The sequence below is a fragment of the Grampus griseus genome (genome assembly GCF_964374135.1).
Source record: "Grampus griseus genome assembly, chromosome: 5".
NCBI classification, from domain to species: domain Eukaryota; kingdom Metazoa; phylum Chordata; class Mammalia; order Artiodactyla; family Delphinidae; genus Grampus; species Grampus griseus.
In genome coordinates, this window is record NC_138998.1 from 95,587,390 (window position 1) to 95,607,393 (window position 20,004).

The 20,004-nt window shown below is 38.6% G+C and overlaps 1 protein-coding gene across 31 annotated transcripts in view; it reads left to right on the top strand.

The window, feature by feature from the left end:
- ABI3BP (ABI family member 3 binding protein) overlaps positions 1 to 20,004 on the top strand; it is a 262,429-nt gene that overhangs the window by 58,772 nt on the left and 183,653 nt on the right. For all 31 annotated transcript variants that reach the window (XM_082654463.1, XM_082654466.1, XM_082654485.1 and 28 more), the window contains exon 2: positions 4,549 to 4,728. In XM_082654463.1, the coding sequence (XP_082510589.1) occupies positions 4,549 to 4,728 (180 nt within the window). The remainder of the gene's footprint in view (positions 1 to 4,548; positions 4,729 to 20,004) is intronic.

Sequence of the window (20,004 nt, forward strand, 5' to 3'; positions counted from 1 at the left end):
CTTAACTAAGTGCCTTGTGTTTGGGCTATGTTTCTTTACAGAGTTTTATTGACACTGACCACAGGCACTCAGAATTCTGGGGTCAACATTAAATATCTGCTCAGCACCTGTGCCTGTAGCAATAGCAATAGCAACCTGACTCCTCTGGTTGATCCAGAGGGTTCTATGAACTTGTAGTGCTCTGCCTTTTGTCTGATTTTCTCATCTCAGTACCTTCCTCACTGTTTTCAATGCCACAGGGCATGTATTTTCTTTTAAAAATTAAATGGGGATTATTTCTAATTTTGTTTTGAAAGGGATTTTTTTTCTTTTAAAATTTCACAACACCCTTGGAAATATTTAGAGATACCCTAGGGTGTTGCAAACAGAGGATTAGAAACAACTGTCATAGTTCCAAAGTTCTACTTTGCCAACATGCAATCTTTTTTTCCAGCCGTTCTAGTATTGCTTTCCTGAAATGCTCACATTCTTCATTTTCTCTCACTCTTGATTAGTATAGGCTTTGTTTCTCATATAGGATGCAATAAAATATTCTTCCAGTAATCTTATTTCTCTGTACTCCTGGGCTTTCCTGGGTGATATATATGCCACTTTACTTATCAATGTTTTACTAGTTAAGCTTGTACCATGTTGTACTTTTTTTTATTATCTCTATCTTAAGTCATTCACCTGAGGTCTTCGCACTAACTGTTGAAAGATAACTGTTATTACATGACTAGTGTTCCAGGCCTTTAAGCCAGAATTGGAGTGAAGATAAATTTATCAAAGATGAAAAATTATTATAGAATGCACTGAGATATACCTTAAAATACTGGGGAAATTGTTTAAGAATGTAAAATTGAATACTAGTCCAAACATTCATTTGAAGGGACACTTGAGGAACTTATTCAGATGAAAAGGACAAAAAAATTACTTAACCATTTTGCTGAGCTCTGAAAGTGTCAGTAGGGTCATAACTGAGTGAGCAAAGGGGTATTGAGGGAATCCATGCTGGGTGACAATGTGAGCATATGTGTAGGGCCAGGGCCTCGTATGCATTGCAGAATGTGAGAAGATTTATACTGGCCAAAGAGAAATGAGCGATGTTGAGAAGTAACAAATAGAAAACTAATAAGGACTTACTGTATAGCACAGGGAACTCTACTCAGTACTCTGTAATGGCCTACATGGGAAAAATAATCTAAAAAAGAGTGGATATATGTATATGTATAGCTGATTCATTTTCCAGTATACTAACACAATGTTGTAAATCAACTATTCTCCAATAAAATTTTTTTTAAAAAAGACAGAATTCATGTGTAGCAAGATAATAAAGGGATTTGAGTTCCTAGATCCAGTAAGGAACTGAGATGAGAGTCTCAATATACTATTAAATTTGTGATGCTGTTTCGAGAAAAGATTTGTTTGTGTGCTTTTTTCTTTCTCAGGACTTTTAAAAGTTTAGCTCTAGAGAGTAGTATGAATTGGAATTTTGGAGAAAGTAGGTCAGATAAATGCTAATATATTCAGAAAGTTACATGATGTTGATGTATTTATTGACATAAATTATTAGCAAAAGGGAGAAAGACTGGAGTCATGAAAATTCTGGGCAGAGGAAGCAAGAACACTTCCACTTTTGTTAGTCAGTAGTTCTGTTTACAACCTTCCTTTTTCTCAGTTGGTACAGCCATCCTTCCTACTTTCCAAGGGGGGGAATAACATGGTACATCAGGCCATAGTCTGTGAGCAAAGGTCTAATGTGATGATGCTGTGACTCTTGACTCTTAGCCCAAAAAGAGTGCAACCTAAGTTCATGAAGATTCCTAATCTCTTCTTCCTAACAAGGTGTTGGAAAGAGGCCAGCTGTTTTTTGATTTATTGTAAGATCTGATAACCTTATAAGGTAGCAGAATATTAACCCTAGATTAACTGTAGGGTTAATCTAGGCACATAACTAAGAAGGGGAAAATTGGCTTGACCAAAATCTGTGTTATATATGTGAGATTATCTGTCTGTCTATCTATGATTTTGATAAGGTGATATATATATATCACCTTATCAAAATCTTATGAAGTTAGGACAAAACATTATCAGTTAACATCAATTTCAGCATTATGGTATGGGGGTTAGCTACTCCTTACTCATTTGGGTCATGACAAAGTTCTCAATAAAAATGAGAGCAGGAAGTCCAACCTAGCGAGAACCTAAGATGCGGTTTTGACGCTGAACTTAACCTGCAGACTGATAGAGGTGTGGCTGCCCTCAATTTAGTCATTTGTCCTATAAGAGAATTGGACTAGGTGAGCTGGGGATGAGTCTCCCTCAGACTTTTGGATAAGCTGCTCAGTGTCTCTGGGTTTTTTGCCACAAGTGTAGCAATAGCAGTCAGAGAACCAAGAAGTTATAGAAATTATATCAAATTCTTGGGAAGTACAAAGTACTATGCACATACCTGGAAATAGTACTGACTGCTAAAGTAAGAGAGTGGTTCCCACAGCCTGGTCTCCAAGACGTGTTGTTTTTATTGCTTCAAAGGCCTAATGGAGTTCTTCTATGTGGCTATATTGAGGTCACCCAGGATGACTTTTTACTGGAATAGTATAAATTTAGAGTGATAGCTTTGGGAAACACATGCTATTTAGAGGTCCTGACTGGTATATATACAATATAAGTCTTTGATTAATGAGAAATAGACTGAATTATTAAGTTGGTAAATACAGTCTTCCCAATAGGTAAAATATTTTTAAAATATGAATTCCCAGTGAAAGAAAGAAAGAAAATAATTGAAGTCCACAATCTCTTATCTAAAACTCTCAGAGCCAGACTTGTTTTAGAATTCAGAAAATCTTTGGATTTTAGAAATGTACTAGGATGCCTAGACCATGTATTAAGTAACCTGTTCAGTGAGGTCTTGATCAGCACCCTTTAATTAAGCACACTTAAGTATAGGAATTAAGATTCCTATAATTAGAATCTAGGAAAATGGTACAGATGAACTTACTTGCAAAGCAGAAATAGAGTCACAGATGTAGAAAACAAACTTATGGCTACCAAGGGCGGAAGTGGGGGTGGGATGAATTGGGAGATTGGGACTGACATATGTACACTACTATGTATAAAATAGATAACTAATGAGAACCTACTGTATAGCACTGGGAACTCTACTCAATGCTCTGTGGTGAGCTAAATGGGAAGGGCATCTAAAAAGAGTGGAGATAGATAGATAGATAGATAGATGATAGATAGATAGATAGATAACTCATTCACTTTGTTGTACAGCAGAAACTAACACAACATTGTAAAGCAACTATACTCCAATAAAAATTAATTTTAAAAAAGATTCCTATAATTAAACATGTGAGTAAGTCACACTGACTATTCAGTGAGATTAAAGAAAGACTAAGTGGCCTCATAACAGTTCAGGTTGAGTTTTGTTGCCAACTTAGTTTGACATGAACTTACGAAAACCTAACAAAGCTTTTTGGATTTCTAAACTGTGACTAACGGGCTTTGGATGGACCTGATTAAGTAACCAATTATCGAGCAATTACTGTGTACCAGCTTTAAGATATTGCCATTTGCACTAACCTTTGTAAACAACCTGTCAAAGTAGACATCGTTATCCATAATTTACAAATCAAGAAAGAAGGCTCAAGCACAGGTTAGTGAGCAGCCAGGGCACACTTATAAGTATATGGCAGAGCTGCAGTTTGGACCCAGCTCCTTCTGGCCCCAAATAATAATAATAATAATAATAATAATAATAATAATAATAATAATAATAATAATGCCTTGAAAATATAGAGTTTCTCTGCTTACTCTGCAGTCTCTCTGGGGAAGTTCACCCAATAATCATTTATAAACTAAAGACACCCCGATGGATCTGGACCCCATTTGTGAGCATCACACTTAGATAGTCAACTTACTGTTGGAAATGTCCAACAGTAAGTTGACTATCAGTGAGACAACAGTCAGTTGTCTCACTGACCCAGTGAACTCCAAATGGAACTAATCATCTTTCTTCTCAGCCCTGCTCCTTTTAGAATCCCTTATTCTACTATCTCAGTTACCCCTAAGACAAAACCCACCCACTTCCCTCCCTTTCCAACTCTGTTAATCACTAAGTCCTGCGAGGATACTGCTGGAGACCAGCACTGAGGAAGCTGGGGGTTTTTAAGTGCAGTAATTCAATTTACCGATAAGAAATTTCAGATCCTTTCACCATTCCCAGATAGGATGTATAAAATGAAGGTTCTGACCAACTGTGGATAGCCAAGGTAGCCTTAAATCCCATTTACCTGCTCAATTATAAACTACAAAATATTAAACCCTAAGATTTTACTTTGTATTCTAGACTGCTTTTGCTTTATATGTTATTAAGTCTGTTTTCTTTGATCTCAAAATTACCTGTATTTTAGCTGTTTTGGTGGGTGTGCTGTGATCTTGAGTAGCTAGATATCACGATTTCCAATAACAATGCCTCTAGCCAGTAACAGTGCCTCTAGCCAGTAACTTTGGATGCTAAAGAGGTGAAGTAACAGCCACCTATATTTTTGTTTCCATCTTTAGGTAAAAGGCCAAACCTGAAGGTCCACATCAATACCACAAGTGACTCCATCCTCTTGAAGTTCCTGCGTCCACATCCTAATGTAAAACTGGAAGGTTTTCTCCTGGGATATGGAAGCAACTTATCACCAAACCAGTACTTCCCTCTTCCTGCGGAAGGGAAATACACTGAGGCCGTGGTTGGTAAGATCTTTGGGTTTCAGGCATAGGAAGAAGAGGTAAAAAGGTAATGGGTGTTATATGATACATAAATCTCGAAGCATCATTCTTTCTATACCCTCAGCCGAACGAAATGCCATAATTACAAAACATCTTCATAATTGTTGTAACCCATAGCACAATTTTTTACATTAAAAAATATGTAATGCATACCCTGCTTATACTGCAGAAATAATCAACTTCATTGCCATTATACCTACAGTCCCTGACCACATAACTAAACTTGCACAGGGAAAAAAACTAGCTAAAATACCTTAAATCTCTGTAACATAGCTTGTTTATGTGGATTAATTTTCCTCCCTACTATGTCTTTACTTTCTTCTGGTGGAAAATACCATCTACAGCTTTCTGGGTGTCTATTCATGCCAAGCTACCTTTAAAAAGAAAAGACAGTGTGTTACATTTAAAAATTTTTAGGGTATTTCAGACAAAAAGATTAAAGTTTGTATTTGTGTTATGAAATTTTAAATTTCTTTGAAAACATTTTTAATCACATTAAAATGTAATTTGAGGATGTAGGTACCTTCAAGCCATCTCCAGAAAAATTATTTGCAAATAAAAGGTTTTTAAAGGATAACATTTTTTTAAAAAGGGATCATCTATTTAAAATGCTGTCAAAGGCTTCCTGAATAGCCTAAGATAAGATTTATATTTTGATCCACTGTTAGGATTATTGCTAAACAGTCTTTTCATGAACTTCCAAAGTTTAATTCTATAACTTGAACTACTGTAGACCAGATCTGACATTCATGCATATATGTAGCAATGTTGAAGATGAATCTATTTTGTCCTGCAGCCCTTTGTTCTCATAGAGAAGTCTCTGTTGTACTTTAAAATTAGGCAAGCGGGCTTTCCTGGTGATGCAGTGGTTGAGAGTCCACCTGCTGATGCAGGGGACACGGGTTCGTGCCCCGGTCCGGGAAGATCCCACATGCCGCAGAGCGGCTAGGCCCGTGAGCCATGGCCACTGAGCCTGCACGTCCGGAGCCTGTGCTCCGCAACGGGAGAGGCCACACAGTGAGAGGCCTGAGTACCGCAAAAAACATTTAAAAATAAATAAATAAATAAATAAAATTAGGCAAGAGAGTAACATTATTAATTATAAATGTCTGGACTGAATTTTACATAAGATAAGCACTTTAAAGCAGACACATTACAGTTTGTAACCCTTCAAAATTTGAGAATTAGGCACTTTGACAAATGTAACAACACTAACCTTGACCATATAAACCATAAGGAATTTGAAAATTTGCAAATATTTCCCCACCATATTCACCCTCCACTATAAAAATGACTGGAAGCTGTATACGTACCCGCAAACAAGCGGAAACAGATCTACTGCTCCTTTACTTGTTGAGCATTAGAAGTAATATTTTACTTATGATAATTTTTTATCCTTGGTAATATAGATTGCAAATTTGGTCAGTAGTAAACATCCTTTCCCTATGATGTGGAAGGCATTCAATCCTAAAGTGATAGAAGTCAGATTGCTAATGAAAAATATGTGTAGAAAACTATAAAGAAAATTTCTACCACAGATATACCAAGCTTTCACTAATTCAGTGATGAGGGATGATCAAATAGACTAGGTACCTTTTTATTTCTTTACAATTATTTTCATTCCTTAAAACTTTTTATTATGAAAAAATTCAAACATATAAGGAGAGGGAAACCTGTAATTACCCTCATGTCTCATCATGCAACTTAAATACATAGCACTGTTTTGCTAATCTCTTTCCATGTATTCTTCACACATGCTATTTTTAGGGGTATTTAAAAGTGTAACTAGATATCATATTTGTAAAATTTATGAACACCTCAGTATGCACCTCTAATAGATAAGAAATAATTTTAATAATGCCTTGCTTTTATCACATTATAACAATAATCCCATAATATATTTTTATACCTAGTCCATATTTAAATTTCTCTGGTGATCTTTAAAAATGCTTCTTAGAGTTGTTTCTTTTTTGAATCAGGATCCTATATGTTCTATATGTTAGATTTGGCTGTTAGGTCTCATTAGTCTCTTTTATTCCATAACAGTCCTCTCTCCCTTCCCTTTTTAAATGTCATTGATTTGCTGGAGAAATTGGATTAGGCATCCTGGTTCACATTCTGTATTTAACTGACTGCTTCCATGTCTTTTTGAACTGGCTCCTCTATCCCTGACTTTCCTGTGAAAGATATTTAGATTTGGGTTAAGCATTTGGGGAGAAAGAATACTTTATAGATGGTATGATTTATTTCCTAATAACTCCCAAAGAGGTACATAATGGCTGGTGTCATACTTAGTGATGTTTAAAGCAGTTTGGTGTGTTTAGGTGGCCTCAGCCTGATCCCTCCATTATAAAATTCATCATCAAATTTTCACTTAATGGTTTTAGCATCTATCAATGCTCATTGCCCAGATGCATTATTTTATACAGAGGTTGTAAAATGGTAGTTTGGTAGTTTTACATTCTAGATAGAATCTAATTCTATCATTTCTTCTGTAATTTTTAGCTGAAATTCTACATTAAAGAATTTTATTTACTTTTTCACGTTTCTTATCTAGTGTTTTAGGAAAGACAGGATAAATTCTCATCGTAATAAATTGATGCCTGGAAATCTGCAGTGGTGACCAATGATGTTGTTTGTTTTATAATCAGTAAGAATGCATTGGTTATTTTGCATTGATTTTTAGATATTTAATGATTTTTAATCAATATATCACTTATCCACCCCTTATGATTCTTTTCATTGTCTAGCTTAAATATGGTTGGTTGTTTAACTCTGGTTCACTATTAAACTGTGAACTTTTTAAAGTCAAAGTTTATGTCTTATTTGGTTATTCATAGCAGGATGACCTACATTGTGTAGATAGGTAATAAATATTGTGGCACTGAATGGAACAGAGTCAAGTCTGTGTAGAATATTTAGGCTGGAGGAGGCCATGAGAGATTGTCTAGTCTAGGCCATTGTCATCAGGCTAATATATATCTAAACCATTCTAGAATAGATCACTGTGTACCTTAAAGATCTCTAAGCACAAAGCTTCCCAAACTTCTCCTGGAAGGCTATTGCAAGCAGCATTTTTAAAACTCTTACCTTATCCTTTAGATCAATGTGCTCTTTTTATTTATCTCCTTTCTCTTCTAGTATTCTGGTGGAAAAGGAAAAAAACATTCCTCTTAGATATTTCCTTTTCCATCTTTCTTTATGCCAAGGAATCTGTGTGCTTCTACTTTTATTACTTCAAAATGGACTTGCATTTCCAAATTAAATGTTATCCTCTGGTTGCTTAAATTGATTATTTACAGTCTTTTTTAATGATTATGATTGTAGTAATGGCTCTTAAATGATTAAACAGCTGTGTATTAGTTTTCAATTGCCACTATAACAAATTACCATGAACATGGCGGCTTAAAACATCACAAATTTATTATCTTATAGTTCTGTATGTCAGAAGCCCAATGTGGGTCTCTCTAGGCTAAAGTCAAGGCTGTAGGCAGGGCTGTATTCCTTTCTGGAGGCTCTGAGGGGAGAACCTGTTTCCCTGCTTTTTTGCAGCTTCTAGAGGGGCCCACATTCCTCTTCTACTTTCAAATCTAAAAAACAATACAAATGAATATATATATGTATATATATATATATATGGTATATATATGTACACAGAAAAAGACTCACAGATATAGAAAACAAACTAGTGGTTACCAAAGGGGAAAGGGAAGGGAGCAGGGGCAAGGGATTAAGAGATATGAACTACTATGTATAAAATAGAAAAGCAACAAAGATACATCATACAGCAGAGGAAATTATAGCCATTATTTTATAATAACTTTTGATGGAGTATAATCTGTAAGAATACTGAATCACTATGCTGTACACCTGAAAGTAATATAATATTGTAAATCAACTATACTTCAATAAAAAAAATCCAACAACATTGGGGCAAACATTGCTCACACCACATCACTCTGATCTCTTCTGCCTTCCCTCTTCCACTTTTAAGGATCCTCATGATTATATTGAGCCCACCTGGATAATCCAGGCTACTCTCCATATTTTAAGATCAGTGGATCAACAATCTTAATTGTATCTGCAACCTTAATTCTCCTGTGTCTTGTAACCTAAGATATTCACAGGTCCTGAAGATGAGGATGTGGGCAATCTTTGAGGGCTATTATTCTGCCTGGCACAGACTGTATGTTTGAAATTTGTGTCTCTATTCTATTCCCTTTCTGCTACCAATTTACAGTATGGTCATTCTCAATTCTGTTCATCTGTAAAACAGTAATAAAGTCTATTTTTCACAGATGTGCTGTGGGCATGTTAGTAAATTCATGATCATAAAGTGATGAGTTGAAATCCCTTGGGTCCAAGTTGCAAGAGCAAAGAATTTTTATTTCTTTATGGAAAAAAAGCATCACTTATAACCCCTCTTCTTACTTTATTCTGTGAGAGGATAGTAGTATTTCTTCAGTTGCACCAAACTATACCCAAATATTGTAACTTACTTTCGTTTTCGAAACAAAGATTAAGTGTCACTTTGTTTGACTCATTCCACTTCTTGATGTGTTTAAAAGATCCCACCACTGAAATGAGAAGCTGTTGATCATTCAGAAATATTGAAGTTAACGTTTAGTGATATGTGGACTAAGACTCCTACTAAATAATCATTTATAAGCATTTCTACATTTATTTTAATATCTATCTATCTAGTATTGACAGAGGTATTTTCAAAAGTCACTTGCTGGTCTTACATGTAAAAATAAAAAACAAAATATTCCCTTTTGCTATTTTGGAAATTAAGATTCATATGAAACGTCTGTAAAACTTTTACTTCTGTAGAATCTTCTAAGATTTTTGTAGATTAATGGGAGCAGTAGAAAAAGTAGTATTTTCCCAGGTGACTATTAATAACCATTAATAGCCTTGAGTCCTGCAGTGATGTGCTAAAATATGATTCTTATATAATAGATCTGCTAGTTTCCCCTAACCTTTTTTCCCACATCATGAATGTTCTCATTTCTGGCTTACACATTCAATTTTTGCTTTGTTACTTTTATGTTCAGCTGTTGGTAATTTTGCAAACATCCAAAAAAGGAAAAAAATGAGAATTTTTTGACATTGAATCTTTATAGACTCATACTTTATGATGTTCTCTTGACCTCTGAAAATACTTTAATCAACGTCACCTGGGAAGGAAAAAGTTACATTCCATCTGTTTTGTAGAGCAAGTTAAGGAGTTATTTTAGTATCCTTACTGCAAGAAAAGCTTAAATTGGAAAAAAGTCATATATATTTATCACTACCAGGAGTTCTGACTTAAGGATTTGTCTTCCAACCAGGTGTTAGGACTCCAAAGGGATATAAGAGGGCAAATTGCTTAATCCTCATGTTCTCACAGCTGCTAACCTTTACATTCACCGCCCTAAGAGAGCGAGTTTCTCACACTGAGCCTCTCAGTTACTCGCCCTGGTCGCCATCTTGCCGTAACCCCTCAGAGTGATTCCTGCTAGGGAGGAGGCAGACACGATAACGATAGCTCTGAGGTGCTCTGCCCTGGAGAGATCCTGGACCAGAATGCTAACATCTACATTCTGGGAAAGATCCTCCTCTGCCTGGAGAGGCAGCACCATTTGGGGAAAGAATATGTATGTTTTCAGGGAGACGGACCTGGGTTCAAACTCAACACAACTACTTACTACGAAGTAGTTCTGGGTAAGTCATTGAACTTCTCTCAGTTTCATTTTTTTCATCTATAAAATAGAAAAATAATCATTCAGGAGTGTTGTGAAGACTATAAATTATTTGTGAAGACTATAAATTATTATGATAAGACTAACATAAACCCTAGCACAGAGTAGGTATGTTTTATAATTTTTGTTAGTTGCTATGATAACAAACTGAGTGGTTTTAGATAATATACCTAACTTTCTGAGCTTTGTTTCAGTTGCTAATAATGAATGGACTAAATCACTGGTAAAGTTTTGGTCAGCTCTAAGATTTTAGCGCTTAGATTAAAAAACCTTAGTCCAAGTAATAGTCCTGTGCTTTCGTTTTCTGTTTTGTTTGTTTATTGGAGGATGCAGTGTCAGTAAAATTGCAGAGGTAGATTGTTTTAGCAGAGCTGTCAGTAACTGAAAAGAAGTAACCATACTACTGTCTATCGCAACTAAGAAGTGTTTTCTTGGAAAGGATAACTCCCCAAACTGATTAAGAAACCAAAGAAGCAAAAGCTAAGACAGTGACACAGCACTTTTGGCTCACACACAAGTGTCTTCCATAGTCACCATCTTTTAGTCCTAAAGGGGGGATTCCCTTTCAGTGCAATTGGCTGAATACTGTTGTCAGGTGACTCTTATTAGAGTTTCACAGCTGTGGCCTCCAAAGGAGAAGGTGAATCTTCGCAAGATACAGCTGAAAGGGTTTGGCATCCCTAGATTTCACTTTTCTTGTCTCTGTCTTACAAAGCAATTTTTAGCAAGAACATGGCAAGAATTTTGACCTGTCCTACTAAATATAGATCAAAATAAGACCTTGCCACTGTCTCATTTATTTTAACTGATGGTAGTTTTATCTTAACAAGTTCAGGCCAAACTTTAATCATCAGTTTCTTATTCTGACATTTCTTGCTTGCTTTTTATTTCACTGGGGAAAATTCATTTAAAATTTTTTTGAATAAAATTTATTTACAATGATTCAGATATGAAAATTATATGCTTATAAATGCAATTTATATTCCTCTATATTATTAACACCGCTTACAAGTTTTACCCCTTAATTTTTACATTTGTTTAGAAAGCAAGAGCAAATGCACGATTTTCTCTCATCCTTGCAACCCTTAGAACTTCAGCTGTCATTTTCTCTTCGTCATAAAAATATTTAAGCATGCTCTATTCATTTTTATGGAAGTGGGATGAAATACAAAATGATAGATATTCTACTATTTATTACAGGGAAGGATAAATATTACCTAATGACAAAAAATGAGTGAATATTTATTGTAAGTGCCACAAGGAAGGTGATGGTGGATTCACTGAAGAAAAATTGGAGGTTGAAAATAACTGAAGGAACTATATAAGGAATTAATTAAGCTGAAAAATAACTAGTGAAAATGGGCAAGGTAAACTAACAGGAAGAAAAGATACAGTGTCAGCCATTGAAGCCAGCTCAGTTCTCCTCATCTCTGGCAGAATTAGCAGGAGACTGAGCGGAAAGAGCAAAATAGCCTCCTGCGGTGAATACAAGGTAGTCCCAAAATGCAGATGAGGGATATGATAGTTACGCAGGGGTAGGTAGTAGTATTAGTGCCCTTTTACACATAAGAAAACTGAACCTCTGAGAGTTTTAAGTAACCTTCCCAAAGTGCCTCAGATGGTAAATAGCACCAAGGTTTGAACCCAGGAAGTCTGGCTCAAGAACCTGAGCTATGAAACACTGCACTCTACCGCCTCTCAAAACGTAGGGAATTTTATCTGTTCTTCTACAGAGGAAAGTACACACAAGCCCCTGATTTGTTGCTTCTATAATGTCCTTTATTTTATTTACTTATTTTTTTCTTTTTATAATGTCCTTTAAACAGTAAACAGACAAAAGGAAAGGCCATGTATCATGGAAGGAGCCATTGGCTACCTAACTCATTAAGGTTTAAATGAGTTAAAATATGTAAAGCAGTTCCTGTGTCCCCAAAACTTGGTCTCTTCTACCCATACCACCACCACCATCTTTCTTTATTGTGAGCTACCCTGTCAAGCCCTACTGCCCCTACTCTTCCTAAGGCCATATCTGGCCAAGGAAGGCAACATTTTTGTCTCTCTCCATGAATATCCTAGAGGCTAAGCATTTTCTTTGACCATCACTCTTAATAAACTGCTATTTGTTTTTATTTTGGTGTGTCTAGTCCCAGACTCTATACAAATAGAAAACTCCCAGGAGTTAAGGACCCTAGAAGCCTTAGATTTCTTTTTCACGTCCAATGTTGTCATAATTTAGAAGCATGATGAATGAATGAATGGGTGAGAGTCAAGGGAGAGACCCAGGAAGTCTGAAATAGCTGTGGGTCACATTTAAGATGCATTTTTCTCTTCTGTTTAAAACTATTTCTTACTTAGTTCTTTCTCTGGAAATGGTTTTATCACTGGGAAGTATTTGGCTTTAAATAGTCAAGATTAATCCAGATTTTTCATTAAAATAATAGGAATCTCAGAATCACTTTATTTTCCTCCAAGGTGCAAAATTTAGCAGAACTTGAGTAAGCTTCAAAGGGGAATTTTTAAAGAAATTGGCCTAGTGGGTACCAATTTCTTAATAAATGTTATGCCACCACTGAAACAATTCTCCATGAGTTTATACCAGAAAAGCCTTGTTTGATAACAGATGCCTATTTCACCTGTTTTAAGATAAAGATAACATCTTTTCAAAGTTCTATTTTTTATAAAAAAAGATAACATCTTTTCAAAGTTCTATTTTTTCTATCGGATTCAACTATAATGTTTCCATGGTCTTCCTGATCTCACCAAACAATAGATAAACTGTCTCCAAATTTATCATTTCTTGGAAATACAATAAAAGAAACTCAATATTCTTATATAAAGCACAACAATTTTTTTCAAAGGTATCGCACAGTGCACTGAGACCAAAATCTAACTTTAAAAAATTTATTCTTAATTATTTCTAGAAGGGTTCCCCAAAATAGCGTATGGCCCTTTTGTCATGGGTCAAAAGTATACCCTGTCCCAGATTTATGGCAAGAGGCTTGTTGATGAGAAGTGGTCTTAGAAAGATAGCTGCCAATAGGAGGATAAATTAGAGGGTTATCTGGGACAGATACTAGATAATGTTTAGACTTTATAATTTCCTTTACTTTTAGGAATGCGTCTCAAAACCAAGGACTATGATCAAATCCTAGTTTCCTAACCACCCATATATTATTTCCTTAAACATTTTACTTTCTCTGGACACAACACTCTGTCACATACTGATCCCATCTGAAGTGCTATGCTGCGAGCGCCAGCATTTACTCACATTCTGGTTTGGATTGTTCCATTTTCATTATTTTGCTTTTGTTTTCACTAGTCATGTCTCACCAGACAAACAGCTGCTCAGGGTGAGAGCTGACTCTCACCGTCCCTCGTGTACTCCATGATCAGGGTCAATAGATCTGTGCGTGTAGGAAATGATTCCCCAGAATTTGCTGGGAGTTTGCTGGGCAGGTCTCCCAGTCAACACAATAAAGTCCCTCTTTGCCTGGGGTAGAAATCTCTAGGAGAAAAAAAATGATGTAACTGGCTTACAGCGTTGACTCTACCCTATTTCTCAGGCCTGGTTATGGTTTACACCTGCGGTTCTGGCTTAATTATTAATGGTCCTCCCATTTCTCTCAAGAGTGTCCCAGTTTAGTTGAAAAATTATGTGCATAATATACACGTGGGAGAAAGCCTTGAATTCTTAGCATCCTCCCCCAGTCTTTCATCACCTGATTCCAAGCTAATAGCTCAGCCTTTTCTCTGCCACTGGGGGTACTCCTCAAGGAGAAGAGGTTTGCCACTGGTTGGCCTGATGCATTTCATGAACGAGGCTGAGTGCATAGTAGCCGCTCACCAAATGCTGGAGTGGAAGTTCTCACCAACCCACGAGCTGATGCTTTAATGTCATTGGGCACCTACAACATGCTGGGCCAAGGGCTTTACAGAGACGGGTCATTGATTCCTCACAGCAACCCCTTGATGCAGCTACTATTAGCATCCTCTTCTTCCCAATGAAGACAGTAAATCCCTGAGTAGTGAAGGAGTCTGCAGGTGGCAGGCTGGCTCTAAAGCCCGTGCATTTGACCACCATGCCATAGTGCTTTCCCCATGGCGTCTAAGTGTTATGTGACCTTTGAATCCTATGTACAAACTCGTCTCCTGGGAATTATTCCTGACCCCCTCAACCCCCGCATGGTAACGCTGACTGAGCATTTAAAAAGAAAGAAAACACCTTGCCGATTTGAAGGCTCTGGTTTACCACCTAATAGTTAACATGATCTAGCTTTATTATTTGAAAGGAAAATATCCAAAGTCCCAACTTTTCAGTCATATTTCCTGTAGAGATAACATTAAAAACCTGATGCATTCACTGGAAAATGTGTGTGTGTGCAGGCTCTCCATCAAGAGCCAGCCCTTGCCAAACATTAAACAAGTTCACAGACAACACCCTACATTAAACTTCTCTGTGGGGTGCACATATAAAACACAGGCAAGGAAAAAACTACGACAATGAAGTCAACAGTTTTAATGTCTAACAGGTCTCTAAGCTAGGAAAGGATGGGTACTGGCTGTGGCAGCAAGTCGTAGGAGAAAGAGTTCAAGTATTGGTTTCCAGGGTCAGGGAGAGAATTTGTCAGCGCTTGCAAGTGAGGCAGGGTTAGCTAGGGACAGTGGCTGAGTGAGAAGCTCCAGACTGAAAGCCAGGATGACAGGAAATGAGGAATTACCTGGTCCATCTGGGTTGTGGTCAGGATGCGGGGAGGGATTGGGGATGGAGGGGCAGGTCGGGTGTGGCTTCCTGGGCATGTGACCAGTGCACTCAGAGGAACCCTGCAGTGAAGTTTAATGCTTTGCTGTCTTGGAAATGTTAGTAAGCTTACCTTTCAGTTTTATCTCATCAGTGAGGTGGGATGGGACAACGGTGTGTGTGCTGAGGGCTTGGCGCCTGGGCTCTTGTCTTTGCCACTCCCTCCCTTAATTTGCTTCTCAGCTGCCTGGTCCCCCACCCGCTGCTGTAGGCCTTCCTCTTTCCACCTCCACTTAGCAACTACTACTGCCCTCCACCTTCCGCAGGGACTTGGGTGTGGATGCAGGGAGGGTCTGGTGGGCACCTCCCCCCTTGGTGACATCTTGCAGGATGTGGTGGCAGCAGTCCCCACACTGGCTGGCAGTGACACAGTGCGTTAGCTTCTTTCCCACCCCCATTCAGGTAGCTCTGTCCCAGGACTGAGGTTACAATCCCTTGGGGTCTGTGGGTTCTGATGGCGGGCCTTTGGGAAAGGGAGACTGGCTTTTTTTTGCCCTGGGGGCTAAGGTGTGGGGTAAGGTGCTTTGATGCTGAGGCTGCTTCTGGTGGGAAAGGGTCCCACACAGTCAGGAGGGAGGGGATGGGGGGAGGTGAGGGTTTGTACGCCTCTGCAGGGCACAACATGAAATAACCAGTAAATACCATGACAGGTCAAGACAGAGTCCATGAAAGAGAGAAAATGTTTTATATTTTGGTGTCTTTAATGTTTCTTTTAAAATAGCAGATCCATCGTTTGATTTTTGCATTGACTGGGGTCATAAACTTACGTAGTAAGCACCCGGCGAAGTGTGTATTTTCAGTAGCTTCGCCTCCCCAGCTCTCATCAAAATTATAGGAAGACTCTCAGGAAAAGTTTTCAGCAATGTCTTCCACATTGAAATCTGTCGTTGAAATGCTCCTCTGTTTGGAAAAAGGGTGCATCTTTCCTTCCAGACAGCAAACTGAAGAGTGAAGGAGTGTGGCGGAGCTTTCGGGGGTCCACCGTACAGTGTTTAGGAAAAGCCCCTTTGAACCTCTTCCTTCCACCTCCACCTTTTCCACGTCCTCTCTTCTCATCAAAGCTGGGTTGTCATCTCTTATTTAGAGGCTTCACTCTGCAGCACAGAGATGAGGGGCTGCTTCTTACTGCTGCCATCTGTTCTGAACATACATACCAACATGAGCTTCGTGTCAGCTCCCTTCTGTGGTCTATGACTGAACATTCTAGAATCCCACCAATGGCAGATGCTCCTAGTCATTTTTGCATTAGCAGCTGCTCTGCGGTCCAAGGTGGCTGCGCCTTTTATGGTTTGTTTAACCTTCACCATTGTCCCACCCTGCTTGGGCGCCAGGGCCCTCAGGCTGCCTCTTAAGGGCTGCGAGAAGCCAGAACTGTCTCGGAGCCCCAGGGCATAGCAGAATGCTTTGTCAAAATGGGCATTTGTTCATTTTCCAAGTGATTTTGTAACGTTTAACAGAAATAAGGCCTGAACAGTGATTAGTAGGATTTCCTTTAAAATTTGGCTTAAATTACTTTTCAGGTGAAAGGTAAGGATTATCCTTACACACAAAACCACATACTATTTATAAGAAAGAACTTCAAAGGAAAAAAATATCAGTTCTACAGATAGGCTCCTCAAAGACGAATTCAGTGGTTGAAGTTTACCTGCTTTTCAAAAGATGATTTGCTGTTGCTGACAGCTATTTCCCAGACCTATACTTATTTTTCTTTTCTTTCTGCAAAGCATCAAACTTCCTCCATCTTTACTCCAGCCCCAGGCAATAAAGGGGTAGAGAAAAAGATTCATTCATTCTTTCAGAAAATGTTTGTTGTGCTATTACTGTGTTTCTAGGTTTAAAGGTACAGAAATGAACAAAATATGAACTGAATCTGGGCCAGATCCCACGTGATCCTCAGCCCACATCTTCCTACAGAGGCTTTCCTACAGAAATACTCTAAAAGGTGGAGGACTTCTATCTGTGATGATTCATGATGCTATAGACGTTCATTTTTATGTACAGCTAAGGGCAAGGTACTAGTAATCTACTTAGTGATTTATTAAAAATTGCTAAACTTCTGTATTCATAAATTCAGTAAGCATAGTAAATTTAGAGCAGAACTGGCACTACTTATAACTACTGTCTTCTATTTGGACTTCTGGCTTCCATGAGGCTTTGCAAAGCTATGACTTAGCAGGATTTCCCCATTTTCCAGAAAAATGCCCCATTAGTGTTTTTTCCAAAAGGGACACTGAACGTCCTGAAAGGATGTCAGTGATATTCCTGAGTTGGTCAAGACTATCAAGGGCCACTGTTAGAGCTTGTTAATATGTAATTACTTTAGGGTTACTTAATTAATCACAGATGTGTTTTGTGGCGAGCTTTGTTAATACTATCTTTTGACAGGATACATCTGTTGCCTCAGTGATATTTGAGCTTCTCATTTTCTAGTAACCAGGCTTCAGAATGGATGTGGACTTCGGTTCAAATACAAATCATTTGGGCTTCCCTGGTGGCGCAGTGGTTGAGAGTCCGCCTGCCGATGCAGGGGACACGGGTTCGTGCCCCGGTCCGGGAAGATCCCACATGCCGCGGGGTGGCTGCGCCTGTGAGCCATGGCCGCTGAGCCTGCGCGTCTGGAGTCTGTGCTCCGCAACGGGAGAGGCCACGGCAGTGGGAGGCCCGTGTACCGCAGATACAAATCATTTGTACCCCATTGCTGAAAGCAGTTTGCTGCTGTGGTGTCAATTTGTTATCCTTACTTTGTCACCGGAATGTGAGAATGGGGGTGGGCACGGGGAGCAAGGTTCGTTACAGGACTGAAATTTACAACTGCTTAGAGTAGCCTTTCAAGCGATGAGTAGACAAGTAGCATTTTATGGTCTTTTTACCCTCCAACCCCCTCACCAGACTGCACCCCTCTCTCAGCGAGACTGCTCTCTTTCAGCCCTCCTTCATGGACCAGCAGGTGAGGGAACAGTGTCTGAAGCACGGGCAAGGCAGCTGAGACAGAACTGCAGCACCAAGGGCCCCCCTGAAGCTCTGTTTGCTTACCCGTAGAGTGGCCGCACTTAAGATTGTGCTTTTTAAGAACTGAATAGTCCGTGAGTGAGACTCTCTGCCTGGGCTTAAAACAGAAGGAGGCTTTTCAAGGGTAATTTTCAAACAGACATTACTCAGTGTTGATGAAATAAGGCACAGGAGCTGTCTGCCAAATGTTAAAAGATAAAGGGAATACTTAAATTTGGATTGTACCCCTCAGGTCAGATTACAGCTAAGTGTGGCATGTGGATGCTTGCAGATGCAGAGAAAAACTAATAATTTTCTATATGGAGATTTCCATGACCATAGATTCTTTTTTCAGGTTTTGTGGATGACATTGTACTTAATAGGAGTCTTATGATATGCCACATTGATTTCCAATAAAATAGTTACCTTAGCTTATCAAATCCTAAAGTACCTTTAACTATAAATCATACCACTATTTTATATAAATCTAAGAAAGAATAAAGCTGCTGATTTATGACACTGCTTTTGCATCCCTGGGGCTTGTGAGGGAGCTTCCTTTGACTCATTGATACATAAATTTTTTTTAACATCTTTATTGGAGTATAATTGCTTTACAATGGTGTGTTAGTTTCTGCTTTATAACAAAGTGAATCAGCTATACACATACATATATCCCCATATCTCCTCCCTCTTGCATCTCCCTCCCACCGTCCCTATCCCACCCCTCTAGGTGGTCACAAAGCACCCAACTGATCTCCCTGTGCTATGCGGCTTCTTCCCACTAGCTATCTATTTTACATTTGGTAGTGTATATATGTCCATGCCACTCTCTCACTTCATCCCAGCTTACCCTTCCCCCTCCCCATGTCCTCAAGTCCATGCTCTACATCTGCGTCTTTATTCCTGTCCTGCCCCTAGGCTCTTCAGAACCTTTTTTTTTTTTTTTTTAGATTCCATATATATGTGTTAGCATATGGTATTTATTTTTCTTTCTGACTCACTTCACTCTGTATGACAGTCTCTAGGTCCATCCACCTCACTACAAATAACTCAATTTTGTTTCTTTTTATGGCTAATATTCCATTGTATATATGTGCCACATCTTCTTTATCCATTCATCTGATGATGGACGCTTAGATTGCTTCCACGTCCTGCTATTGTAAATAGAGCTGCAGTGAACATTGTGGTACATGACTCTTTTTGAATTATGGTTTTCTCAGGGTATATGCCCAGTAATGGATTGCTAGGTCATATGATAGTTCTATTTTTAGTTTTTTAAGGAACCTCCATACTATTCTCCATAGTGGCTGTATCAATTTACATTCCCACCAACAGTGCAAGAGGGGTCTTTTTTCTCCATACCCTCTCCAGCATTTATTGTTTGTACTTTTTTTTTTTCCTCTTTTTTTTTTTTTTTTGCGGTACGCGGGCCTCTCACTGTTGTGGCCTCTCCCGTTGCGGAGCACAGGCTCTGGACGCGCAGGCTCAGCGGCCATGGCTCACGGGCCTAGCTGCTCCGTGGCATGTGGAATCTTCCCGGACCGGAGCACAAACCTGTGTCCCCTGCATTGGCAGGCGGACTCTCAACCACTGCGCCACCAGGGAAGCCCTGTTTGTAGATTTTTCGATGATGACCATTCTGACTGGTGTGAGCTGATACCTCACAGTAGTTATGATTTACATTTCTCTAATGATTAATGATGTTGAGCA